The sequence below is a fragment of the Pseudopodoces humilis genome, chromosome 31, assembly GCF_049639895.1.
Source record: "Pseudopodoces humilis isolate 2021_Gansu_Grassland_sample_001 chromosome 31, ASM4963989v1, whole genome shotgun sequence".
NCBI classification, from domain to species: domain Eukaryota; kingdom Metazoa; phylum Chordata; class Aves; order Passeriformes; family Paridae; genus Pseudopodoces; species Pseudopodoces humilis.
Genome location: NC_142230.1, coordinates 2,260,345 through 2,285,240, shown reverse-complemented (window position 1 = coordinate 2,285,240; position 24,896 = coordinate 2,260,345). Strand labels below are relative to the sequence as shown.

The following is a 24,896-nucleotide window of genomic DNA, read 5'->3' as shown; positions in this document are numbered from 1 at the left end:
GGTGTGGCACCCGTGTGTCACAGCACACGCATGCAGAGGTGAGCGTAGCACCCATGCGCCACCGATGTGCCTCGGCACATGCATGCAGAGGCGAGCGTGCCAACACTTACACACCCCCACATACCCCCGATGTGCCCCCCACACGCCCCCCATCCCTGGTACCTGTACTGGCAGGACGAGCCCTTGCCAAGCTGGCAGAGGCGCTTGTGCAGGCCGGCACGGCGGGCTCGGCACAGCCCCAGTGCCAGCGCCAGCCCCAGCAGCGCGCTCAGCAGCAGGGCCGTGGGCAGGGCGCTTCCCCCTGCGGGAGAGCAGCACGTCAGCCCCCGCCGTGCCCATCACCCCCCCGACACCCGCACAAAGCCCCATTCTCTGCGCTCGCCTTGTCCCTCACCTCGCTCAAGGCCGGCAGGGCCGCTGTCCTGGCTGCCCCCTACTCCAGGGCTGTCGCAGGCTGGGGGGGCCCAGCCCCGCTCACAGTGGCAGTGCCCGTGGTTGTTGCACACCTGGGTGGGTGACACCGACTGAGCTCAGCCCCTGAGGGGCAGGTCCCCACTGCCAGCATCTGCTCCCCAGCCCCGCGCTCACCCCGTGTCCGTGGCATTTGTTCTGGCACTGCTGGTCACCCAGCACGGAGATGTCCTGGCACCGGTGCTGGAGGCACATCTGTGGGGGATGGCGTGTCAGCACTGGGAGACCCCTCCCGGTCCCTCCCCTGCTGCCTCACTGCTCACCTTCTCGGGGCCACAGGTGGTGCCAGGCAGCACCATGGCTGCATCGGTCACATCCTCGTCCCCAGGCAGGGGGGTCCCCTGGCAGGACCCTTCTGGTCTCTCCCCATGGGTGCTGCTGCGCTGGCACTGCAGCATCCCACAGCTGGTGTCCCTGCAGGGACAGAGGGGTCACGGCAAGGATCACGGCAGGGAGGACATGCAGAAGGATGGGAATGTCACTCACTGCTGGGTGCAAGTGACATAGGAGCCGTTGGGGAGCTGCCCGCAGTGCCCACGTTCGTCCCCTCTTGTGTTCAGAGCAGCCATGCAGGAGCTGGAGACAGGACTGGCACCTGCAGTGGGGGCAGAGACCCTCAGCAATCCTACCAAGCCCCCAGCACCCCAGCCTGGCCCTGCTCTACCTGGCCCCAGCAGCTGCTGGCACTGCCCCTCGTAGGTGGCACAGGCCCCGCTGTAGCAGCGTGCCCGCCCGCCGGCACAGGGCTGCCCGTCCTGCAGGAACGTGTCAGGGGGGCAGCGCGGTGAGACCCCGTCACAGAACTCGGGCAGGTCGCACTCGCCCAGCAGCTCCCGACACACGTGTCCAGCATGGCGCAGCTGTGGGGGGACGTGGTCACATAAACTGGGTGAATGGGGGGATCACGGGTACATGGCATGGGTGCCCATCCCCACACACCTGGCAGTCCTGGCAGCAGGTGTCCTTGCTGGCACACACGGCCCCTGGCATCAGCTGGCAGGAGCTGCTGTTGCAGCAAGGATCGGTGCACTCCTGCAGTGGAGGGGCTGCAGTCAGCAGGTGCCACCAGCACCCACCACTGGGCGCTGGAAACCTCCCTGCCAGCCCCAGACACCCCTGGGCAGAGCCATGGAGAAATGGGGTGGCTTCAGGGCCTTAGGCCTGCCAAGAGCCCCCCCGTACCACACTGAGGCCGCAGTCGCATTCCTCGCCCAGCTCTACGAAGTGGTTCCCACAGGTGGGGCTCCCAGTCAGGAGCTGGGGCTCGGGGACGTTGGAGAGGCACCAACCCTGGCCCTGCTGCAAGCTCTGCTCCAGGTCCTGCCGGCTGCAGTTGCTGAAGCTCAAGCCGGGTGTCAACCTGCAGAGCCAGGAAGGGGCCCATGAGGTGAGGAAGGGGCTTGGCCCCAGCCCCCAAAGGCCTGCCCGCTGCCCTCACCCCGTAGGCGGTGCCATGATGCAGCCGCGGTCGTGCCGGAGGTCGCCGCAGTCGCAGAGGCGCCCGGCGCTGTCGTGGCGCATGCCCAGGTTGTGCCCCAGCTGATGGGCCACAGTGGAGGCCATGACGAGGATGCTGACAGAGTGGTCCTGTGGGACAGGAGGGTCAGGGAGGGCAGGTGGTGGGAGGATGGCGTGGGGGGACAGAGGTACTGACCTTGCTGACCCCCCCAGAGCGTGTGGGGGAACACATAGAGGCTTGAGTCGACATCCCTACTGAGACATCAACAAAGTGGGCGCCTCTGGGGAGAGAGCAGAGAGGGTTGGGGGGCTGTTGAGGCCTCATCCCCCTGTCCCCACCCTGTCCCCCACTCACGTCAGGAGCTGGGCGTTGTCGTGGGGCAGCTGGGGCAGCAGCTCCTCCTGACGCCAGCGCAGGAACCGCTCCAGCACGGCCCGGGCGCTGCTGCCCACCGCGATCTTGTCACCCTCGCTCCAGACCTCCACCGCCAGCAGGGCCACCCGCACTCCCAGGGGACGGAAAAACTGGGGGGGCACAGAGGGGTCAGAGCCCCCCCAGCACTGCAGCGGCAAGGGCACGGCCGGGCACTGGGCTGGGATGGACAAAGCCCACGGTGACTCACCACATCCACCTGGTTGGCAATTTCCAGGGTCCGGGTGCGAACACGCTGTAGGCTGGGGTAATTCTGGAACTGGGGAAACAGAAAGTTAATGTGATTTGTTTTTTGTTGGTTGTGTTGTAGTTAAAAGTTTGCTTTGGGATGTGGGGGGAGGAAGTACAGTTTTTGATAACAGACTTGGTGTTTTTTTTTTACTTACTTTTATTTTTAGATGAAGTTTTAAGGATATAAAACTTATTTTTGGGTTAGGTGGACGAATGGGGATATAATTTAATATCACACTCACTTTAGGACATTTTACTTTTTATTTTTATATCGACAACTTACTGTTAAAACAAACATTCTAACTCTGCACACATATACACACATAAAAATTTCTCTTTCGTTTTACTTCAAAAAAAAAAAAAAGGGCTCAGAGGGGTGGCTGTGGGAAGGGCACCCACACTCTTCTGGGGACACCGCCCAGCACTCACCGCAGCATGGTCCACCACCATCACCAGCTCCACAAAGCGCTGTTCTGCCGCTGCCCGCTTGTCCTGGGGACAGAGAGGGGTCAGAGTGCTGGGACAGGGACACTCTGTGGGGAAAGACCCCCGGGTGACCTACCCTCTGTGGCCAGAGGGGCTCTGCTGTCTCTGCCCTGGGGCGGGGGCCCTGCCCACAGCTCTGTGGCTCCAGCTGGACCACTCGAAGGTGGGATGCCATATGTTGCCCTTGGGGGCTGGTGTCCGGCTCCAGCGTGTAGCTCCTGCTGTCCGACAGCCAGAGGCGGCCGCTGGGGAAGGACAGAGGAGCTGGTACATGGAGCCTGTCCCATCAGCAGCACAGTGGGAGTGGGCTCACAGAGCACTGGGCTCGGGGGCTCACCTGAGTCCAGCGCAGGCACAGAGGTTGGCCCAGGAGCCAGGGAAGCCTTGTACTGTCCCCTGATAGCAGCAGTGCTCCTGCAGCAGAGAAGGGGGCTCAGGATCCAGCCTCAGGCTGGGGTGTCCCTGGGGAACAGGGACAGCTTGGGGACAGCACAGGTGACAGCCAGGCCTGAGCCCGTACCTGCTCACTGGGCTCCTGGATCACCCGTGTGCCGTCAGGCAGGTAATAGAGCAGTGCCCCGGTGCCCTGCACCAGCTCCCTGCCAGAGACTCGTGTCACCCCACAGCAGGGACACCCAGCTCACCCTGTCCTGAGCACACCCTGGCAGGAAGGGAGGACCCGCCACCTCCCACCCTGCACCCCGGAGCCCCCACCCCACCTGTGCCATGGATGGAGACAGGGAATAAGGGACCCCCACTCCACCACGGATAGAGACAGAGCCCAGGGTCCCAGGAGGATCCCCACCCTGCATGGCTCCAGGAGCTCCATCCCACGCCCTGCTGTCGCTCCCGGAACTACGGGCTCACCAGTTTTGCTCCAGCTCCAGCAGCAGCCGCATCCCCTCCAGCTCCAGCAGGACTCTCAGACGGGCGGGGAACCCCCCCTGCCACAGGCCGCGGTTTAGGGGGCACCCCCTGACCCAGGCTGCCCCACGCCCTCGCACCCCCCGGAGCACGGTGACCCCCGCGGCGGCCGGGGACACGCCTGGCCCTGGCGCGTGCCCGGAGGGAGAGGTTCGGAAGGGATGCCCTGCCCACCCCGCAGGAAGCGTCCCTCCCTCCCGGGATCATTGTGTAGGGAAAGGGGGGTTGGACCGAGCGGGGCCCCCACCCCGTTCCCCCCGCTCTTCCTGCCCGGTGCAGCGCGGCGGAAACATTGGAGAGACTCCCGACGGCCGCGAGGTGGGCTGGGCCCTTCCGCCCCAGCCGGGAGGGGCGCAGGGTGGGTACCCCGACCCAGAAAGGTCCCTCCCAGCATCAGGAGGGAAAGGGCGATTTGCTGAGGGCTCCCCTCCCCACTGCTTCTGGGACGCCAGGGGCTCTGGGTGCTGGGAACCTCGGGGATGTGGCACCAGCACACCGCATGTCCTGCACTGAAAAGAGGGCAGGGGGAGGTGGCAGGGTGCAGGCAGCCCCCACGGCACTGTCACAAACGTACGGGACCCCAGGAATGTGGGCAGGGGCTCACCTGGGTCGCTTCTGCCAAGCTGAGTGTCTGGTTATCCCACAGAACCCACGGGGTCACAGACCAGGAGTGTCCTAATTCTTCACTGTGCTGCTGCGAGCTGCCACCTGCACAGGGCCCGGGGCCGCCGTGTCAGCACTGCGTCACTCCTCACATCCCAGACCCCCAGGGTCACCCATCACATCCTGGACTGCCAGCCTGCACCCTGGACCCTCCTGGTCACCCATCGGAATCCCGTCACATTACAGACCCCTGCCGTCACCCACTGCTGCCCGCCTGGGCAGGGGGGCAGCATTAACCGGGACCCCCCACACTGACTTCACAGCAGCCAAGGGCACGGCTCCCAGCAGAGCTCGTGGGGAACCCCCCTGTTCGGGGGGTGCAGGAGGACGGGATGGGCTCCTCGGCCAAGCCTTGCATCACCTCGGCCGGCTGCCCAGTACAACCAGCACAGAGACTGGGCAGGGCTGGGAGCCCGGCTCGGCTGACTCCGAGCCACCGCTCCCGACAGCTTTTGGGGAACCCCTGCCCATGGAATCCCATTTTGGGGAATACCGGAGGGGGTTTGGAGTGGGCACACAAACCCCGCTTCCCCGGCCCCACCAGCCCGGGGAGCGCCGGGTCCCGGCGGCTGGACAGAACCGCACCGAGCATCCCGGGGAGGGACCCCCGAGCATCCCGGGGAGGGACGCCCGCGCGTCCGGGGGACGCACCGAGCGTACCGGGAGGACACACCGGACATCCTGGGGAGGGGGCAACAAGCTTCCAGATGAGGCTACGACTCCCGATCCCATCCCGGTCCTCCCGGGCCGCTCCCCGTGGGTATCCCCGCGATGCCCCGGTCCGCGGTCACCACCGACGCCCCCACTCGGGACCCCAGTTCCCCCCTCACCTGCAGCGCTGCCGGTGTCAGCGGCGAGCAGCAGCCCCGCGGCGAGCAGCAGCCGCGGCCCCATGGCCCCCATGGCCCCCCCGGGCCGCGCCGCCCCGCCGTGGCCGCCCCCGCCGGTTCCCGTCGCGCATGGCCCCGGCCCCGCCACCGGCACCGACCCCGCCCGGCCCGGCCCGGGGGCGGAACTTCCCTGCCGGCCCCGTGGCCCCGTTCCGCTCCCCCGGCACCGCCCAGCCCGGGGCGGGGCGGGGGCGGCTCCTTGTGCGCCGGGAGGGTCTGGTGCTGGCCGGGGTACCGCTGCTGAGAGCCCGGTGGTGCTGCTGCGGGAGGGACCCCTGCCCATCCCGAGACCCCTGCCCTCATCACCCCCTAGAGTGGAGACCCCCACCTTCACTTCCCTGGAGAGCAGAGGCACTCACCTTCACCATCTCATGCTCTAGAGACCCCTCCTTCATCATCCTGTACACTGAAGACCCCCATCTTCACCACCCCGGTGGGCAGAGCCCCCTGCCGCCATCCCCCAGGGCAGAAGAGACCCCCACATTACAGCAGAGACACTCCACCATCACCATTCTGTACTCCAGACCCCCCTGCCTTTATCTCCTCATGCAATGGAGACCCCCACCTTCATCATCCCAGTCAGCAGAGACCCCCATCCTCATTACCCAGCCACCACACAGCCCCACCTTCACCCGTTCACACGCAGAAGACCCCCCACTTCCCCCACACCCCCTTTCAATGCCCTGCCAGATGCACCCCTCAGACCCCACTTCATTCATTGCTGGGGCTCCCTCCTTGCTGCTGTCCTGGAGGAGGCTGGGGTCTGCAGGACATAAACTCCCACCCCCCTCCAGCACCGCTCGCAGCCCGAGACACCGCAGGAGTCCTGCTCCATCCCATTCTCCATTACTGGGTGCAGGAAGATGATCCAAGCAAGGCTTTATGGCCATCCCATCTGGGTCACCAAAATGTTGTCCTGAAATGGGTTCCTTCCCCTGTTTGTGCAAGAGGCCAATCCCACCCAGAGCCGAGGGATCTGATTTGTTTTCAGTTCTGTGCCAGGGTCAATCCCCAGTGCAACCTCCAGTGAGCAAAGTGTTCACTATTTCTACACTTTAGCAAACAAGTATTAAACATTCATGTTCTGCAAGTTACACAGTTCCTCATTAATTAGTATTAATTAGTATTTTCTCTTCTATTGGTTAAATGATTCTCTTGTTTCTCATGCTAATTAGGCTGCATGCTCAGTTTTCTCCTTTTGGGTCAGTGGGTTTCTTGACTCAGTGGTCATGATCTTCTCTTGCTGCAATTACCCACCTTGCCCTTTTGGCTGGTGGCCGTCTTTGTTCCTCTCCATCTCGTGGTTGTGTGGCCAAGCGTCCCTGCTCTGTGTGTTCAGTGTTCCACGGGCTCTGGTTCCCACTGATGGATTGGCTCAAGTTTCTTCTCTCTGCAAGAGCTGAGCCTTATTAAAGCTGCAATTACTGACACGTAATTACACAGAATTTCTCTGCTAGGAAGATGAACATCAGGGTGAGCAGCACCCACTGCAGCAGAGTGCAACTGAAACCGCTGAAGTGTTCTGAAGGCAACGGAAACTGACAACGGTGGGACCCCTGCAAGCGGTTGGAAACCGCTCCCTCAGTCTGTGGTTATCCACGGAGAGGGACCAGCAGGAACCTCAGCATGAGGCTGGTCTCGCGGCTGGGCAGAGCCCTGAGAGCCTGGAGGAGCCGGTGCAAGAAGCGGGTTCTGTCACCGGGGACCAAGCGCAGGCCAGAGGATCCAAACAAGGCCCAGGAGTTCGCCCGCAGCCTCGGTGGCCTCACCCTGGGCCTGGCTCTGGCCAGCATTTATGGGGCTCTGGTGCTGCTGGTGCAGGGCCACAATGTCTGGTACTGCCTGAGCATTACCATCACCCTGGGAGCGGGGCTGGGGCTGGGCATGGCCTTCTCCACCAAGATACGGAGGATTGTGCTGCTGGCACTGCCACACTTCTTCACCAGTAAGCAGCCACGGGTCTTGCGCTGGGAGCTGGGAGTGCCAGGGGATGCCGGCGCCTGGCTGAGCCCCAGGACTGCCCTGTTTTTGCAGAGGAGGGGAAGATGATGATCATGATGCTGGTGCTGTGCCTGACCATGCAAGGCCCCGGCACCAATCTCCTGCACAACATCTCCCAGGTCGCCAAGGCGCTGTCATGTGGGGCTGAACTGGCCCAAAACCAGACGGCCGAGCGGCTGCAACGCGCCAAGGAGCCGCTGCTGAGTGAGCTGGGGGCTGGGGGAAAGTGCAGGGACTAGAGAGGCCCTTCCTGGGAGAGCCACAGACACCTCAGGCTACCCTCACTCTTTGGGGTACGCTCAGGTGTCCCCTCTCTCTGCAGATGTGCAGAAGAAGATCAAGGAGCTTGGCCAGAACGCCAAGGTGGTGGGTGACCGAGTCCGTAAGTTTGTCCGCTCCATCATAGACTCCACCAGACACGTTGGTGAGTGGGGTCCCCGGGGGTGTCCCCACCCCCAGCACCCCCCACCCTCCTTTCAGTCCATCCCCATCTCCAATGCCCTCTCCCTGCCCACAGCCCGAGCCCTGCGCAACGTCTGGCTGTGGCTGGCGAGGGCTGGTAACATCTGTAACCGTGAGCTGGGGTCACCCCAGAGCAGCTGCTTTCGCTACATGGACAAAGCCAAGGACAGATGTGAGCGTGCCCTCCCCCTCTTCTTCCACGTCTGCTATGTTGTCCACAGCTTCAAGGTCCTCTGCCACGTAACCGGTGCTCGTGAGTGCCTGTCCCTCTGCCACGGGGGGCTAATGGGGTGATGGGGCAGATCTGTCCCCATCACGGGGACCCAGCCCTAGAAGAGATCCCCTTCTCTGCAGTTGCTGCCATGTTCTGCTCCATCCCTCAGTACATCCAGAAATTCATCCGGATCAGTGTCACAGCCCGTGAGTATCCCAGTCCCATGGGGGGGTGGGGGGTCCTTCTCTGCGCTCCTTCTCTGGTTCTCGCTGCAGTGCACGGAACCTCTTGTCACCTCTGCAGCCCTCACGGATGCCCTGAACCGTGTCCGTGCTGAGTTTGAGTTCAACATCTCGGTTGTGCACCACTTCAGCGTCAACCTCAACGCCAGCAAGAGCCTGGGGGAGGTGTCTGCCGACATGATGGAGGCTGTGCAGCAGCACATGGAGCCCTATTACCATGTCCTGGAGCTCTTCTCCTACATCTCCATCTTGGCCATCCTCTACTTGTGCTACCAGTGAGTTGTGCTCCAGTGACCCATGGGGGCCCTGGCGTGCAGGTGCTCACCTTCCCTGCTGTGCCCCCAGAGCGATGCGGTACCAGCGCCGCTACCTGCGGGACGACACCTTTGACAACATTTACATCACGCGGCGCTTTGTGGAGCTGGACCTGCGGTGCGCAGAGGAGGGCAGACCCACCGTGCTGCCCCTGTCGGCGCGGGAGAGGGGCCGCTACATCCCCCCAGGTCAGCTCTGCCCACCAGGGTATCCCCCAGCCCAGCCCTGAGCCCCCTGAGCCACCTCATGGTGCTCCCGTGGCCATCCAGGTGCGCTGTGGTTGTCAAAGAGGGAGCGACACCAGTACGGGCTGCAGCTGTTCGGGTTCCTGCGGCACGTGCTGCTGGGGCTCAGCATCATCCTGGCTGACTACAGCATCTTCTGGCTGCTTGACCTGTTCCGGCACCAGCTGAGCGCGGAGATCATCGCCAGGGGTGAGCAGCACCCTTGGGTGCTCTGCTGGCTGGGGCTCAGGGCTGTGGGATGGCCCCAGGTCTGAGCCGCTCGCCCACAGCACCATCGACAATGAACATCAGTGTCAACGGGACGGGCTACACCAGTGAGATCTTCCAGGATCTGGTGTCTGCCTTCAACACGCTGCAGGAGGGCAAAGTCTCAGTGCTGTCCCAGGTCTGCCTCATCGAGCCTGTGGAGCCCAACCACAGCACCTACATCACCATAGGTGTGCAGAATGGGGGTGCTGCAGCCTCAATGACTCAGGTGGGTGAGGGGATATAGGGTGGTGCCACACCTACATAACTCGTTTTCTTCCCACCAGGAATCCTGTACGGTGTCTGGCTCTTCATCTGCATCTTCGGTTCCTACATGGCGCGCCTGCGCCGGGCAGTGTGTGCCGCCTACTTCCCATCCCGTGAGCAGGTGAGAAGCCCCCTGTGTGTGTGTGTGTGTCCCTCTACACTCCCTCAGCCACCAGCTGCCCTCACGCCATCCCCTCCATGCCAGGAGCGCGTGGCCTTCCTCCACAATATCATCCGGGCACGGCGGGAATGGCTGATATTTGCCCTGCGCCAAGCTGGCACCCAGAACTTGGCTGACACTGGGAAAAGCAGGTTCTTCCTCATCCTCATCTCCAGGTAAGCTCTTCCAGGGGATGGAAAAGGGCAGCATCATCCCCAGGGATCTGTGGCAAGGACCTCGGGTTTGACACTGCCCCATGGATCATTTGCTCTGTGCTTGCAGGTTCCCTCTCCTTGTCCACCTCGCTCGTTGCTTGGGCATCCAGCACAAACACTGCCTGGTCTGTGGGACTGCAGAGCAGCCGGGTCTCAGCGCCTGCATCACGCCTGGCTGCAAAGGTAGGAGCCCACATGGCTTGGGGACCCCTCCCCAGAGGATCCCACGTTTGCCCTGACAGGCCCATTTTCCACAGGGTTGTATTGCAGCGAGTGCTACAGAGCCCTGAACAACACCTGCTCTGTCTGCATGGCCCCCCTGAGCTACCCGGACTCTGGGGATGAGGAGATGTGAGCAGAGGGGTGCTGGGAGCCCAGCCAAGCCTGGGGGGCTGCAGTTCACCCTTGCCCTCTCTGCCCCTGCAGGGACTCCAGTGATGAGGAGACACCAGAGCTGTGGCTGGGTGCTGTGCGGGTGCTGCGGGGCCAGGAGCGAGGGCGGCAGCTGCTGCAGCGCATCAAGGACATGATAAAGGGCCAGAGACTCCCCTCCAGAACGGCCACCCTGCTGCAGGACCAGCTGGAGGAGGAGGAGAGCGAGGGGATGCTCTCCAGGTGAGGGCTGCCTGTGGGGATGGCAATGTCCTCCTTCCCTTCCAGCCCTGGGAATGCTGGTCCCCAACACTTGTCTCCCCACTGCCAGACACAGCTCTGACCACAAGGAGCAAGCTGAGAGAAGGGACAGAGAGCTGCAGGAGGTGGTGGTCCTGCAGACACCCAGCCATGTTCCCTCTTCACTGGAGCATCCCACCGGCATCAATTCTGGGGTAGAATCGCGCCATCCTCAGAAACCCCCCAACACAAGTGAGCTCTGCTCCCACTCCCCTCCCAGCCAGGCTGCCTGTGGGCAGTGGGAGAGAGCAGGGCTGACACCTCCCTCCCTCCCCACCCAGTCCTGAAGCGGGTGGTGGTCTCGGTCCTGCCCAGCCCGTGCAGCCGGTTCCTCTGGAGCCAGCCGGACGAGTATCGCGGCAGAAAGGCTCTGCTGGGCGCTGGCTTCGGGATGCTCCTTGGCCTCGGTGAGTGTGTCCTGGTGCCGTGCACAGCGTGGGGCTGGTGGTGCTGGAAGCTCAGGACACATTGTTGGGTGTTGCAGGGCTCTGCCACCTCCTCATCATGCCTCTGGACCTGCCAGAGACACAGAGGGTGAAGCTTACCTGGGGGCTGACAGGTGAGGAGGGGGCTGAGGTGATGGGGACCGTCAGGAGCCCCAGGGGGTTCTCTGTGGGACCACGGGGTCAGCTCTCTGCTCTTCACAGTGGTGACTGCCTTGGGCTGGGCCACATCCCCCCAGTTCCGCTGTGCCAACATGCTCATGGTCCCCAAGTTCCTGGGAAAGGAGGGTCGGCTCTATGTTGTCTCCTTCGTCTTTGCTGCCATCTACAATGGTAGGGTCCCCCCATATCCCCGAGTCCCCCAGTGGGGTTCTGGGAGCTGGTGAGCTCTGAGCCACCCCTGCTGCCACCAGGGCCTGGGGCCAACCTCTGGTACAACCTGATGGAGACAAAGCGCTCGATGGACTGCGTGGTGGAGCTACAGGTCAACCACACACAACACCTCTGGCAGGCATCGACAACCCCCCTGCGCCAAGTCATGGAAGAGCTGGTGGTGAGGAGGGGTCTGGGGCAGTGGGTGCTGGGGGGGCCAGGGGAGCAGGACCAAGCCTCTGCCTGTGTCTGCCTGCCCTGGCAGAGGAGCGCAGAGACCCTCAACACTGAGATGCAGAACATCTCGCGCGCCTTCGTGGAGCTGAACGAGCAGGTGGCCAGCGAGGAGGGCTACGACCTGCGGCAGCGCCCAGACACGGGCACGCAGCCGGCCCCCAGCACCCAGGAGCTCTATGAAACAAAGACCAAACTTCGCTGTGAAGGTGAGTGGGGTGGACAGGGACTGGCCCAGATGCCAGAGCTGTCCCCACAGGGAGCCCCGGTTGAGGGCTGGGCCGGTGGGGCTGGGGCTGCACAGGCAGCTGAGGGCTCCTGTAATCCACCCAGCTGTGATCAAGAGGGGCCTGCAGCGCTGCACAGGCCATTTCCAGAACATGTACAAGAAATGCAAAGAAAAAGTGACCGTGCCCCTCGTCAGCCACCTCATCTGCCTGCCCATGCAGTTTGGGTTCCTCTGCCACTCGGTCAAACGTAGGTGACCCTGACCCTGTGCTCCCTTGGAGGGGCAGATCCAGTTCTGCCCCTGCAGCCCCTGGCACAGCAGCCACAGCTGTTTCCATCTCCGCAGTCATGAGCCGCTGGTGCGAGAACAGGATCCCTGTGGATGGGAACTTTGGGAAGATGTACGACCAGGTGAACAGCTCTGTCAACAGCCTCAGACAGGAGTTCAGCGCCAGCATTTCCTACCAGGTGAGTGCCTGGGCATCCTGTGGGTGCCTGTGCCCATGGCCAGCTCCTGCCCTGCCCCATGGCCCCTCTGCCGCAGGAGGAGCACCATAAGATGCTGGTGGGCACTGAGATAGCGGAGCAGCTGCGGCAGGAGGTGACCTCGCAGCTGCAGAGGGAAGGCGCCCGCCTGGGCCTGGCTGTCTCCTTCTTCCGCCTGCTGCTGTCCTTCACCTTCCTCTTCGTCTTCTTCTCGTGAGCCTTGCGATGGTCAGGGGGTGGGGGTGACACCCCTGTGCCAGCTGTGGGGCACAGAGGGGTGGGGGCCTTCTTTGGCAGCAGGTCTAGGGGGGGACATGAAGACAAGGGAGGGGTCCTGGGGGTTGCAGCCAGTGCCTCCTTCACCCCAGAGCTATCCTCTCTCACCAGGGCTTTCCTCTACACCCATCAATACCTTCACAACCTCGGCTTCGACAACTGCTACATCACCACCTATTTCCGCCAAATCGATGCCCGGCGTAGGGAGCAGGTTGGGCAGGAGGAAAGGGGTGCGGGGCAGCCCTGGGTGTCCCAGGAGCTGCACTGAGACACCCTCTGCCCCCCACCCAGAACAAGCCGACGCTGCTGCCCCTGCTCCGGGAGGAGATCTCGTCTTTTATTTTCCCGTGCAAACCGGCCCTGCAGCGGCCTGAGCTGCAGCACATGGTGAGGGGCTGGGGGTAACCAGGGGTGTCAGAGTCGGGGACAGCAGGCAGTGACAGCTCCCCTGCTCCCTGCAGGTGCTGGAGCTGCTCAGGTACATCCCAGTCCTGCTCTTCCTCCTCTTTGTCTGTGGCCTGGACCACTTCATCTTCAGCATTCTCAGCATCATCCAGCATCATTCCTTTATCGAGTATTCCTACCAAAGTGAGCTCGTGGCCCTGGAGTGCCGGCCCATGCTCCCACCATGCAATGCAGGGACGCCCTCAGCCCTCCCACCCCTCCTCAGCCTCCCCATCCTCCCATCCCACAGCCAGCCACCACTTGTCCGTGAACGTGATGGGCACATCCCTGATGGCGGAGCTGCTGCGCGGCACCATCGGGGCCCTCAACGCCTCCTTCGACACCGAAGTGGAGACCTCGAATCTCGGTAAGACCCTGCCAGGGTTGGGACCTCCCCCAGCCCCACACCCGGCCGGGGGCTGCCTCAGGGGGCTCACAGCGGTGCCGTGTCCCCAGCCTGCCTGCCGCAGCCCACCGGGATGACGAGGCAGCAGTACCTGAACACCTGCCTGCCCCTGGGCGCGCTGGCCCTGCTCTGCCTGGCCCAGGTCTACCCGTTCCGCCTGCGCCGCGCCATCGCCGCCTTCTACTTCCCCAAGGTGAGCGCTCCGAGGGCTGGGCACGGCCTGGGGGTGGCTTCTGGGCTGGGTTTTGGTCTCCAGCCACCCACCGCTCACGGTCTCTGCCGGCACAGAGGGAGAAGGCTCGGGTGCTGTTCCTGTACAACAGGCTGCTGCGGCAGAGACAGAATTTCTTGCTCCTGCAGCGCGGGCGCGTAGCCCGGCAGGTTCGGCAGCCACCCACGCTGGTGAGTGGGGACACGGACACGGGGTGCCGGGTGGGGGTACCCACCGCTCCTGGACCCCACAGCCCTTCTGGCCGAGCCCCACAGCGGCCCGTGCTCGCCTCAGGGGACGTGGCTGTGGTGTCGCCGGCGCTGGCCCTGCCTGCGCCGCTGCCTGCGCCAGAGCTGCACCTTGTGCGGGACCCCCGAGACCCCCCAGCACCAGCCCTGCCCCAATCCCGACTGCGGCGCCTTGTACTGCGAGTCGTGCTGGAAGCTGGAGGGGGGCACCTGCCTGGCCTGCAGCCCTGCGGACCCCGACCTCGTCCAGGAGAGCAGTGAGGATGAGGAGGAGCAGGGATACGCGGGATGAAGGTACTCGGTAATAAATGTTTCAAACCCCCGTGCACGGCGTGAAGCGGGATCTGGGGGGTTGTGTCTGCCGGGGGAACGCTGAAGGTGCGCTGGAGGATGGAGGTGGGGGGCTGGAGATGGGGAGGATGGGGGTCCTGTCCCCAGCAGTACCGCTGAGGTCTCTGTCACACAGCGCACGTGGAGCTGCCCCTGCCCTGCCTGGCACTTCCCTCCCAGGGCTGGGGGCACGACAGAAACAGAGATGGGGGCGCTGAGGGGCTGTGGGGACAGGCACAGGTTTGAGTGCACTGTGGGGAGGGAGATGGGGGCATCCCATGCCTGGGAACAGGGACATGGAGGGGTGGATGGCACCACAAGGGATGGGCAGGGATGTGGAGGGGCTGAGCTCTGCCCACCCTTGGATCCAGTGGTGTGGTCACTCTGTCCTGGCTGTGCTCCGGTGCTGGGATCTCCCTTTTCCCCCGAGCTGAGTCTTTTAAAGCCCCTGAGCTGTGGCCGGGCCGATCTGAGATTTCACCACCACACTCATAAACTCTCCCTTTCCTCTCGGTCAGAGACACAGACCCGCCTTGGCCAAGCCCCTCCTGCCTTTCCCAGCTGCCGAATGTTTGTGGCACTCACACTTAATCTTTCAGTCTCACACTGTTGTCTCCAGAGAGGTTGCCCAGCCCTGCTCTCTGCACAGAGCAGTAAATAAATCAAATACCTCGCCCCGTGTGTGGATTGGCCTCTTGGCACACTGGGTGAAAGAACCTGTTCTGGGACAACACCACCCCCCCGTGGCTCAGAGCCGGTTAAATCTCCTTCCCGGGAATTCTTCCAGCTTGGTGATTGCCATGTAGTGAACAGAAGGAAGAGATGAGAGAGAAGAGAGCAAATGAGGAATTCTACGGTGACCAATAGCAACGCCAATCCTTAAGAATATAAATCCCACTGGCATCATCGCTCGTATTTGCATCAGCCATTTCCCCACCCCGTGAGCCCCAGGGGCTACAACAGCAAGACAATCCATGGTTCAGGACTCCCTCCACCAAATCAGTCCACCGGTTGTATCACCAGAACAACCCCAGTGTTTGCTCAGAACTTTTGTTCACGTTGGCTTGGGCTTCCTCTGTGGAAGTAACAGCATTGAGGATGCAGCATTCCCCACTGGTGAGGTTTAATATTCCACATGTCCCTTGTTCCTTTAATCACAAGGTGTCTAACGCTGATGCATTCTGCAATGTCATCTTCACAGCCTGCTAAACCACAGGTTTAATTCTCCAAGAGCACATCTTGTCCTGTTACTCAGAGCATTTATTTGTCAAGCTAAATTTCCCAGAGCCCATTGGTGTCTCATTATTACACTTCTGGGAAAGAAACCTGCTTCAAGCCCAAGGGCTGAAGTCATTCCAAAGGTAGAATCACAGAAAATCATGGAATGGTTTGGGCTGGAAGGGACCTTAAAGCTCATCTCATTCCACCCCTGTTCTTTCCCTGTGCTGCACGAGCTCTGTTCCCTGCCACGGTGCACAATGGGCACTGCCATACTGTGAGCAGGACCCAAAAGCTTTTGGGTTCCCTCCTCGTGCACACCCTGGGGGCAGCAGTGACCCAGCACGGAGCTGGGGGTGCCCACAGCGCGCCAGGGACCCCCCTGGTGTCCCCCTCGCTCCCACCATGGTGCCAGTGCCGTGCGGTTCCCTCAGCAGGGGCTCGGCCGCAGGCAGTCACACACAGCACCCACACTCCACACCAAACTCCGTTTATTCACCACCTGCGGGCCCGTGCTCAGGGACAGTGACAGTCCCGGGGTACTCCAGTCTCCGCAGGGATCCTCCGTGCCCTCGTGGCTGGTCCCTCGTCCGCAGGGTCCCTCAGCGGTCCTTCCTGCGCAGCGGCGGGGACGGGGGGTAGTGGCGGGCAGGTGGCACATCGTAGTGACTGGGGATGTGGCTGTTCTTGGGGGAGTCGTAGTGGCTGGGGGGGTCTCTGGTGGGGGGACCTTCGGGCCCTTCAGGACAACCCTCTGTGGGGACAACAGAAGTATGCAAGGGGACACGTTCCCCCCAGGAACAGACAGCCCCTGTCACCCATGTCCCACTGGGGACAGACAGCCCCCATCACCAATGTCCCCCTGGGGACAGACAGCCCCTGTCACCAGGGCCATGTCCCCCTGGGGACAGACAGCTCCTGTCCCCAGGGTCATATCCCCCCAGGGTTGTGCAGCCCCTGTCACCAGGGCCATGTCCCCCCAGGGCCGTGCAGCCCCCGTCACCGCAGCTGTTTCCTCCCCAAGGCCATGCACTCCCCATCGCTGGGGTTGTGTCCCCACAGGGCAGGGCCACCAGGGCCAAGGGGTCCTCAGCCGTACCCTCCTGTGGCTCCTCGAGGAGCCCGATCTCAGCATAGGACATCTCCCGCTGGACAGGGGATTTCATCTCCATGTAGCTGCCCTCGTGGGCCTTGGTGGTGGCAGGGGGCAGCTCCTTGATGGTGGCGTAGGGGTTCTCGCTGGCCAGGGAGCTGGTGCTGGCCCCCAGCCCCTCCCAGGGGTGCTCTGGGGGAGAAGCAGTCGGGGATCCCACGCGGCAGGGAGCACAGGGGTGGTTGTGTCTGGCTGTGTCTCGGGCAAGTCCCAGCCCCATCCCTTTCCTATCCCATCCCTGTTCCTTCCCCACCCTAATCCAGTCCTGTTCCAACCCATCCCCATCCCACCCCTGCCTCTTCCCCATCCCAGCCCCATCTCTGTCCCTTCCACATCCCATCTCATCCCAATCCTATCCCCAACTCCATCCCCATCCCCAACCCTTTTCCCACACCTGCCCCAGGCGCAGCTTATCCCTTCCCCATCCCATCCTTATCCCTTCCCTATCCCCATCCTATCCCCATCTCTTCCCTATGCTCTCCATCCCACTCCTACCTTTGCTGTCACACTTCCTCAGGCCATGGCTGTAGGTGTAGCTCCGGTCCAGCTGCCTGCCTGTTAAGAGGGCAGCTTTGGGGTTCCCTCTGCTTCATCTTCCTCCCCAGCATTAAAGTTCTCCACCCACCCCATCCCAGCGCCTTCCCAGGGGATCCTGAGCAGGGAGGGGACTCAGGTGCCCACCCCACACCACTCAGGCCAGGATCCACACCGGAGCTGCCCCCTCCTTACCCCTGGGGCCCAGGGCCGATGCCCCGAGGTGCTTCCAGTCAGGAGGCAGCGTGGCATTGCCTTCAGAGCTGTAGGGTCTCTCCATGCTAGGGAAGAGCTGGGTGCCAGACATCTGGAGCCCAAAAAGGGGATGGGGTTGGTCTCCAAGGTGGTGGCAGTGGTGCCGTGCTGCCCCCTGCAACACTGCGCTGTCCCTGCCGTACCTTGAGGGAGCTGGCTCTGTCCTGGGGGCCGCGGGAGGGCAGCGGGCACTGGGACAGCGTGTGGTAGCTGGGGTTGGAGTAGTAGTGTGCGTGGTGGCTTGGGGGTACATCTGGAGGGAAAGGAGTCAGCGTGGTCATCAAGAGGGCCAGCGGGGCGGGGGCCACATCACCACACCAGGCTCACCTGGCACCATGTAGTCAGAGGTGTCCGTCTGTCCTGCTCTGTAGGCCACGGCCAGGTGCCGCCGCTCCTTCCCCTTCTGCCAGCGATGGTAGCACAGGGTTGTGACCACCACGACCACCAGCAATAGCACCAGGGCCACCAGGCTCAGCACCATGCCCAGGGGGCTGTAGGCTGCAGGGGGGGCTGGCTCGATGGTGTAGGGCAGGTCAGGATTCCCTATGGGGTGGGGAGGAGTGTCAGTCCTTAGGGTGGGGAAGGGAACCCAGGGAGCCCCCGCTCTGCCCCCACTCACCAGCCTCACAGTGGGGCCCAGTCGTGCCTGGGGCGCAGGGACACGTGCCATTGGTGGGGTCACAGGTGGCATTGCGGGGACAGCGGCAGAGCTGGTCACACTGGAGCCCAAAGGTGCCGGGGGTGCAGGCTGGGGACACAGAGGTGCCATATAGCCCCAGACTGGGACCATCCAGCCACAAGCTGGTCGGGACCATGCAGGTCCACGTATGGCTCCGTACTGCCCAGGCTAGAACTGCGTAGGAGTCGCCCAGGTGGCCACGGGCAGTTCTCTCCCCTGCTCCCTCCAGACCCCCCATCTGAATCAAGGGTCCCCCTGAGCCCACTCACGCTGGGAGCAGCGGGGGCCGCGCCAGCCCGGGGCGCAGAGGCAGGAGCCATTGGTGGGGTGGCAGGAGGAGCCATTGGCGCAGGAGCAGCTCAGGGAGCAGCGCTTGCCATAGCGGCCGGCGGGACAGGCTGGGGAGAGAGGAACGAGCTTGGCCTCAGCTCAGGCCTTAAGGAGCAGCCTGGAATTTTGGGGGGTGCTGACTCACTGCGCTGGCAGGTGGGGCCGCGGTACCCCGGGGCGCAGGTGCAGGATCCGTCCTGGGGGGAGCAGGAGCCCCCATTGCGGCAGGAGCAGGACATGTGGCATCCCCTGCCCCAGGAGCCGTGGGGACAGCCCTGCTTGCACTGCAGCCCTGCGGGAAGGTGAGGGATGAAGATGATGGCTGAGGGCACAGCGGGGTCCTCCCGGTGTGTCCCCTTTACCTGTCCAGCCGGGCAGGCAGTGGCACTCTCCTGTCACTGGGTCACAGCTGTCAGCGTGGGCACAGGCGCAGCGCTCCCTGCAGCCTGCCCCAAATGTCCCGTTCTGCAGCATGGGGACAGGCTGGGAGTCAGCACAGGGCACTGGCACCGAGCCCCAGTCCCAGCAGTACCACCAGAGGCCAGAAGGACTCACCGGGCAGGGCTGCAGGCAGCGAGGGCCCTGCCAGCCCGGGGGACAGCGGCAGGTCCCGCTCTGGGGGTCGCAGGACGCCCCATGGGCGCAGTCACAGCTCCGGTTGCAGCTGAGACCCCAAGTACCAGCAGGACACGGCATGGAGCAGTCAGGTCCGTGCCAGCCTGCGGGATGAGGGGACAGTGGGGTGGGGGCGGGGATGGGGACAGGGACCCCAGAGCCCGGTGTGCACCCACCTTCCTTGCAGAAGCAGGAGCCGTCGAGTGGGGAGCAGGCGAGGGCATGCTGGCAGGAGCAGAGCCCCGAGCAGTTCATGCCAAAGGTGTTGGAGGGACACAGGGAGGAGCAGTGCTCATCCTGCGTGTGGGGACCAAGAATTCAGGACAGACGGGACCCCTGCCCAGGGCTGGGGAAAGGACCCACATGTCTGGGGACCGCCCGCCTTCTCTTGGTGACCTGGTGCTGTAGGGAAAGTGGACAACCCCAAAACCCCCATTCTCCCACGGGAACCCCAAGTTCTCCCCAGGGTTGCTCATATTCCCCGTTTCCCCCCAAGGATGCCCACATGCTCTGTCTCCCCAAAGGACGCCCAGACCCTGAAACTGCCCTCAGAGATACCCAGACCCCCAACCCATCCCTGAGGACACCCAGACTCACATGTTTCCCCCAGAGATGCCCAGACCCCATGTTTGCCCAGCCTCCAAAGCATCCAGACACCCCCAGAACCATCCAGAACCCCCACGATCCCTCCAGCACCACCCAGACCCCACTCTCCCCCCAGCTGCCCCAGGACCCCGCACCCCCCATGCTCCTCACCGTGTAGCCAGGGGGGCAGTGGCAGTGGCCGGTGGTCCCATCACAAACCCCCCCATGGAGGCACAGGCAGCTCTGCAGGCACCCAGGCCCAAAGTAGCCAGGGGAGCAGCTCTCATTGCAGTAGAGCCCAGCCCAGCCAGGGAGGCAAACACACTCCCCAAGCATCGGGTGGCAGCTGGGAGTGCATGCTCAGAACCCCAGTGCTCCCAGCACAGGGAACGGGCCGTGCTGGGAAGGGGCTTTGCAGCTAGGGGAGCAGAGCAGCTGGCCCAGGTGGGGATTAAAGTGTTCCTGGTCCTGCAGCCAAAGCCTGGCTGGCTGGATGAGGGTGCAGGGGGAAAGGATGTAGGGGAGGATGAGGTTGGTGCAGAGGAAGATGAGGATGGTGGGGGAGGTGAGGATGATGGGAGAAGGTGAGTACGGTGGAAAAGGTGAGGATGGTGGGAGGAGGGTGGGATGGGGACACTGGGGTGGGATGGGAACGCTGGGGTGGGATGGGAACGCTGGGGTGGGATGGGAACGCTGGGGTGGGATGGGGGTTGTACCTCTGGCTGTGCTGGGGGTGGCAGAGGCAGCGGCTCTCGCAGTGGAGGCCATAGAGGCCAGGCAGGCAGTGCCGCTCCTCGCAGCGGCTGCCCTGGAATCCGGCCTCGCACAGGCAGCCCCCATCCACGTGGAAGCACTGGCCCCCATTGGCACAGTCACAGCTCTCCTGGCAGTCCTGCCCGTAGCGCCCCACTGGGCACCTCTCCTGACACCTGCATGGGGGGCAGAGGTGGTGACACAGCCCCACCAAGAGCTGAGATGGCCCCTGGGATCCCCCCTAGCCCCAGGCTGAGGCCATCGAGTCATGGGCACCATCTGTGGTACCCCTGTGCCCTGTCCCTGGATGCCCCCTCCTGTGCACCTCCATTTCCACCCAGACCCCCACTCCAGACTGCCCTGTCCCCAAGTGTCCCCTCCCCCTGCCCCCATCCCCTTGGCTTTCCAATCCCCTGTATCCCCATTCTCCCAGCCCCTCATTCCCCTCCCCTCCATCCTTTCGTATCCCCAGCCCCTCCCAGCTCCCAGTGCCCCCACATCCCTGCCCCCACAATCCAGGTCCCACTCATCCCCCCAACACCTCAGACTCCCATCCCCAAATTCCTTTTCCCCCACCCCGTGCCCAGTTCCCCTCTCACTGCTCTCCAATGAAGCCAGGGGCACACTGGCACTGTCCCCCATGGGGGTCACAGTGGCCCCCGTTGTGGCAGCGACACTCGCCCTGGCAGCCAGGGCCAAAGCGCCCAGGGGGGCACGGCACGGAGCAGATCTCCCCCTGCAAAGGAGCACCAGGGTCAGCAGGGGAAACTGAGGCAGAGACCACGTTTGGAGGGGGGCAGGGTCCACCTACCATCCAGCCGTGGGGGCAGACGCAGGTGCTGGTGCTGGAGGGGTGGCAGATTCCCCCGTTCTGGCAGGGACAGGGGGTGGTACAGGACATCCCCTCAGGGCATGGCACCTTGCAGCTGTGGGGGGTGAGGGGTGAGCAGGACCCTGCCTGGGGCTGCCAGAGGAGGGGAGGGCACAGAGTGAGGGGTCCCAACTCACAGGGGGCCGCTCAGCCCTGGTGGGCAGAGGCAGGCGCCAGTGGAGGCGTTGCAGGGGGCCTGCTGGTGGCAGGGACAGGACAGGTGACAGCCCTGCCCGTAGGTGCCAGGTGGACACGGCTGGCGGCACAGGGGGTCGATGAAGCCGGGGGGACAGGAGCAGACCCCGGTCAGGGGGTCACAAGGGGCCCCATGGTGGCAGGGGCAGCGCTGTGCACAGTCAGGCCCCCATGACTGCTCATCACACTCTGCATGGGGGACAGCAGCGGTGCTTCCTATTCCATCCTGTGCCGTCCCATCCCACCCTGCCTCATTCCTGCCCATGTCACTGGCAACCCTCCACCCATCCCCATTGTCCCCATCTCATCCCGCCATCCATTCTTCCCCAGCCCATCCTCATCCTGTGTCCATTCCCATCCTGTCCCCTCCCTATCTTCATCCACATTCCCATCCTCATCACACCTCTACTCTCACCCCATTCCCATCCATCCCCATCCAATCCCTGCTCCCATCCCCTCTTCCTCCCCATCTCACGTCTGTCCAGATCTCCATCCCCAGAGTCTCCATCCCCATCCCCGTTAACCTCTTGGGTGTCCCACCACGGCAGCTCAGCTCTCCAGGGAAACCCACTGCCCCATCTGCCAGCCCCGGCTGGGGGTCCCCAGCCCCATCTCCCCCCATCTCCCCCCACCCCTCACCGCTGGAGCAGCTGGGGCCGCGCCAGCCCGGCTCGCACTGGCACAGCTCGGGAGCGACGCAGCGGCCGTGGACACACTCCTGGCTGCAGTGGGCTGGGGGGACACGGCCAAGCACAGAGCGTCCTCAGGCGGCTCTGGGGACACCCCGCGTGGGACACAGCCCCAGGGCCGCCCCGACCCCCTGCCCCACTCACGGACACAGGAGTCCCGGCTCTCGTAGTAGCCCTGGCAGCACTGGTAGCGCCGCCGGTAGTCGGTGCGGATGGTCTGGCGGTACTCGGTGCGGTACACGACCCTGTGCCACCAGGGGGGACGGTGACCGTCCTGTCCCCCTCGGCCTTGGGGACACCCCGCACCGGGACAGCCCTCCCAGCCCCCCTGGCCTTGGTCACAGCCCCCCTCCAGTCCTCCCAGGCCCTTGGGGACACCCTGTGCTGGGATAACCCTCCTTCAGCTCCCCATGGCCCCCTGGCACTGCCCCCCTTCAACCTACCTGGCCGTGGGGCAACCCTCCCCCAGCCCCTCCCCCAGCCTTGGGCACAGCCCCCCTCCAGCCCCCCCACTGTCCTTGTCCCACCCACATTCCCCTCCAGCCCCTCACAGCCTTGAAGACCCTCTGGGGTGGGACTGCTCCTCCATGAGCTTGGGGACACCCTGCAGTGGGACACGGCCCTGGGGACACCCTGCGGTCCCCGAGGGGCTCTGAGGAGCTGGGGGTGCACCCACCTCTGCTGCGGGCAGGGCAGGGGGAGCCCCAGCCCCCCGGGACAGGGCTCGCTGGAGGACACGACGTGAGCTTTGGTGTACGACTCCTTCACCGGCGCCGTGAAGCTGCGGGTGGGGGAAATGTGGGGTGACTGCAGGTGCTGGGAGACCACACCGCTGCCCCCGCCCCTCTCTCCCCTGTCCCCCCAGTCCTACCTCTCCCAGTAGCTGCAGACATTAGGGTCTCCGGGCCGGAGGGCAGCCAGGAGCCCGGCGTGCACCGCCAGCACCGCGGCCCGCAGCAGCATCCTGCACGGAGGGAGCACAGCTTCACCCCGTGCCTCCGCACATTCCCGCTCCCCACCCACCGCCCCCGGCCCCGGCTCCGGATCCGACCTCCCTGCAGGGCTGGCTTCGCATTCCTCCATCCACAGAAACAGCCCCGCGCCCGGCCCCGCCGCTCCCCGAGCGCTGGCCTGAGCCAAGGGGAAACTGAGGCACGGCCGCTCAGCAGCACGGGTGGCCCCACGCAGCCTCATCCCGGCACCCTGAGACGCCCCGGGGCACATCCAGGGCGTCACCCCGACCTGTCCTGCCAGACCCCGTGGCAAGGGGGGGATGCTGCCAGAGCTGGGAACGGGGGGTGCCGGGGCGGGGCTCGGCACGGCTCCTCCAGCCCCTGGCACGGAGCCGCACGGCCCCGCTTCAACCCGATCCGTGTTTATTCCCAGTGGTGTTTCCTGGATCCAGCAGCTTCTTGCTCAACCCAGAGAGGGTCCGGCTCTGCCGGGGCGGCTCTAGGAGCTCTGCCAGCCGGAGGCCAGGGTGGGAGGGCCGGCGAACCCCGAGCCCCCCGTGCCGGGCGTGCTGTTTACCGGGATGAGCGTTCCAGGGCAGGACTGCCGTGTGCCAAGGAGGAAACAGAGGTTTCCTGGTCAGCACAGCTGGATTTACCGGGGCTTCCTCGCTGCTGCAGCCATAGGAGCCCCCAAAGGTGCTGCCCCGGCAGCTCCCCGGGCTCATCCTCCCCCTTCACCAGAGCCCGCGCTGCGTTTTGGGGCCAGAGCATCCGGTTTTGGGTGGAAAAACTGTTAGTGGGAAAGTTTTCCCCCATTTCCCTTCAGCTCCCGGCAGTGAGGAATTAATTGCTCCTCCACTGCCAAAATTCCTTCCCATGGACCCTGCCGAGGGGGGCAGTCAGGGGAACCCCAAGTTCTCGCCAGTGCCCCACTCATCCCCAGCCTCATCCCCTGCTGCAGCCGTGTGGGGGGACCAGGGGGGTCCCAGCATTCCTGGGAAAAACAGGAACCATGGGGAGATGCTGGCAGGAAAAGCAAGGAGTCATCAGAACGTGCCGGCGAGTCCCATCTGCTCCTCGCTGTGGGGCTCAGCCGCGAGAAAAAGCCCCCCCAAGGTTGCTACAACCGCAAAGAGACACCCCAAGACCCACGCTCCCCTCGCCACCGGTGCCCCTGAGAGCCCCCAGGGCGGGATGAGAAGCATCCCACTGGTGATGGGGCTGAAAGGAGCGCGTGGGGTGAGGGCAGGAGACCAGGGCGCTGCCCTGCCCTGTCCCTGCGGGGGACACGGTGCGGGGCCCCCCCAGAGCCGCTATCTCTGCCCCGGCGCTTCCTCTGCCACAGCCCGGGGGCTGACGCGTTTCCTCCGCGGACCCGCAGGGATGGGGCTGGGTGAGGGCGAGGGGGACACGGGTGAGAGTCGGGGACAGGGAAAGGGACAGAGGCAGAGTCAGGGGCAGCATTGGGGTCACCGCGGGGTGTCGCGGCACCGTCCCACGCCCCATCCGCTGTCCCCTCACCTTGGAACCTGCCCCATCCCCTGCCCCTCACGGCTCTGGGGACCGTCCCCTCCGACATCACCCAGCAGGGCACGGCGCAACCCGTCCAGCCCAGCCCTGGGCGCAGCAGCGTGCCCCGGGCGGGGGGCGGTGGCACTCACCTGGCCGGGGGCCGCGGTGGCAGGGTCAGGGCGCAGCGGCCCCGACACGGGGCTGGCCTGGCCGGGATGGCGCAGCGCGGCCGTCGGAAGCGGAGGGAGGGCTGGAACTGCTCTCAGGAAGTTTGGACGTGG

General features: G+C 64.1%; 4 protein-coding genes across 15 annotated transcripts in view; 2 read left to right on the top strand and 2 right to left on the bottom strand.

Annotated features, from left to right (window-relative positions):
* ADAM15 (ADAM metallopeptidase domain 15) overlaps positions 1-5,561 on the bottom strand; it is an 8,990-nt gene extending 3,429 nt beyond the window's left edge. For 7 of the 11 annotated variants that reach the window (XM_088068608.1, XM_088068610.1, XM_088068609.1 and 4 more), the window contains exons 1-19: positions 5,497-5,561; positions 4,608-4,711; positions 3,947-4,023; positions 3,600-3,678; positions 3,417-3,493; positions 3,156-3,324; positions 3,023-3,085; positions 2,553-2,621; positions 2,285-2,454; positions 2,126-2,210; positions 1,910-2,058; positions 1,654-1,831; positions 1,411-1,503; positions 1,136-1,331; positions 958-1,066; positions 735-885; positions 589-666; positions 395-506; positions 163-301 (exon numbers count right to left, since the gene is read on the bottom strand). In XM_088068608.1, the coding sequence (XP_087924734.1) occupies positions 163-301; positions 395-506; positions 589-666; positions 735-885; positions 958-1,066; positions 1,136-1,331; positions 1,411-1,503; positions 1,654-1,831; positions 1,910-2,058; positions 2,126-2,210; positions 2,285-2,454; positions 2,553-2,621; positions 3,023-3,085; positions 3,156-3,324; positions 3,417-3,493; positions 3,600-3,678; positions 3,947-4,023; positions 4,608-4,711; positions 5,497-5,560 (2,162 nt within the window). In that variant the 5' untranslated portion in view covers position 5,561. The remainder of the gene's footprint in view (positions 1-162; positions 302-394; positions 507-588; positions 667-734; positions 886-957; positions 1,067-1,135; positions 1,332-1,410; positions 1,504-1,653; positions 1,832-1,909; positions 2,059-2,125; positions 2,211-2,284; positions 2,455-2,552; positions 2,622-3,022; positions 3,086-3,155; positions 3,325-3,416; positions 3,494-3,599; positions 3,679-3,946; positions 4,024-4,607; positions 4,712-5,496) is intronic. The other 4 variants (XM_088068613.1, XM_014260850.2, XM_014260849.2 and 1 more) reach the window with 1 other exon arrangement.
* Positions 5,562-5,625: 64 nt separating this feature from the next.
* On the top strand, positions 5,626-10,542 carry DCST2 (DC-STAMP domain containing 2). The gene is made up of 15 exons (XM_088068470.1): positions 5,626-5,787; positions 7,120-7,501; positions 7,591-7,772; positions 7,891-7,981; positions 8,075-8,272; positions 8,374-8,439; positions 8,537-8,750; positions 8,821-8,978; positions 9,060-9,224; positions 9,305-9,472; positions 9,569-9,669; positions 9,754-9,884; positions 9,991-10,106; positions 10,181-10,274; positions 10,350-10,542. Exons 1-15 carry the CDS (start codon positions 5,626-5,628, stop codon positions 10,540-10,542), a joined length of 2,421 nt encoding a protein of 806 aa, XP_087924596.1.
* Positions 10,543-10,971: 429 nt separating this feature from the next.
* On the top strand, positions 10,972-14,235 carry DCST1 (DC-STAMP domain containing 1). The gene is made up of 15 exons (XM_088068653.1): positions 10,972-11,002; positions 11,080-11,154; positions 11,243-11,371; positions 11,452-11,591; positions 11,676-11,853; positions 11,978-12,121; positions 12,219-12,340; positions 12,417-12,571; positions 12,746-12,845; positions 12,926-13,021; positions 13,096-13,222; positions 13,329-13,445; positions 13,535-13,677; positions 13,773-13,886; positions 13,990-14,235. Exons 1-15 carry the CDS (start codon positions 10,987-10,989, stop codon positions 14,233-14,235), a joined length of 1,902 nt encoding a protein of 633 aa, XP_087924779.1. The 5' UTR covers positions 10,972-10,986.
* Positions 14,236-15,343: 1,108 nt separating this feature from the next.
* On the bottom strand, positions 15,344-24,896 carry PEAR1 (platelet endothelial aggregation receptor 1). 2 transcript variants are annotated; one of them, XM_014260851.2, is made up of 22 exons: positions 24,765-24,896; positions 23,022-23,114; positions 22,827-22,931; positions 22,295-22,395; positions 22,101-22,193; positions 21,404-21,650; positions 21,207-21,321; positions 20,995-21,131; positions 20,359-20,571; positions 19,814-19,988; positions 19,234-19,354; positions 18,998-19,161; positions 18,805-18,907; positions 18,588-18,734; positions 18,382-18,510; positions 18,053-18,181; positions 17,761-17,976; positions 17,577-17,686; positions 17,374-17,485; positions 17,140-17,199; positions 16,591-16,776; positions 15,345-16,245 (listed from the first exon to the last, which is right to left on the bottom strand). In XM_014260851.2, the coding sequence occupies exons 2-22, from the start codon at positions 23,111-23,113 to the stop codon at positions 16,094-16,096; spliced, it is 2,907 nt and encodes a 968-aa protein (XP_014116326.2). In that variant the 5' UTR covers position 23,114; positions 24,765-24,896; the 3' UTR covers positions 15,345-16,093. The 2 variants fall into 2 exon arrangements, with proteins under 2 accessions (XP_087924727.1, XP_014116326.2); XM_088068601.1 differs by having other exon boundaries at positions 15,344-16,245; positions 20,995-21,321.

Coding starts and splice junctions, on each gene's coding strand:
- DCST1 (XM_088068653.1), top strand. Junction 11,592..11,675: donor AAGTCATGGAAGAGCTGGTG/GTGAGGAGGGGT, acceptor CTGCCCTGGCAG/AGGAGCGCAGAGACCCTCAA. Junction 13,446..13,534: donor AGTGGAGACCTCGAATCTCG/GTAAGACCCTGC, acceptor CCGTGTCCCCAG/CCTGCCTGCCGCAGCCCACC.
- PEAR1 (XM_088068601.1), bottom strand. CDS start 23,113: ATGCTGCTGCGGGCCGCGGTGCTGGCGGTGCACGCCGGGCTCCTGGCT. Junction 18,908..18,997: donor GCTGCCTGCAGCCCTGCCCG/GTGAGTCCTTCT, acceptor CCCATGCTGCAG/AACGGGACATTTGGGGCAGG. Junction 16,246..16,590: donor CCTCGAGGAGCCACAGGAGG/GTACGGCTGAGG, acceptor TTGTCCCCACAG/AGGGTTGTCCTGAAGGGCCC.
- DCST2 (XM_088068470.1), top strand. CDS start 5,626: ATGGCCCCGGCCCCGCCACCGGCACCGACCCCGCCCGGCCCGGCCCGG. Junction 5,788..7,119: donor AGGGTCTGGTGCTGGCCGGG/GTACCGCTGCTG, acceptor GACCCCTGCAAG/CGGTTGGAAACCGCTCCCTC. Junction 9,473..9,568: donor CAGCACCTACATCACCATAG/GTGTGCAGAATG, acceptor TCTTCCCACCAG/GAATCCTGTACGGTGTCTGG.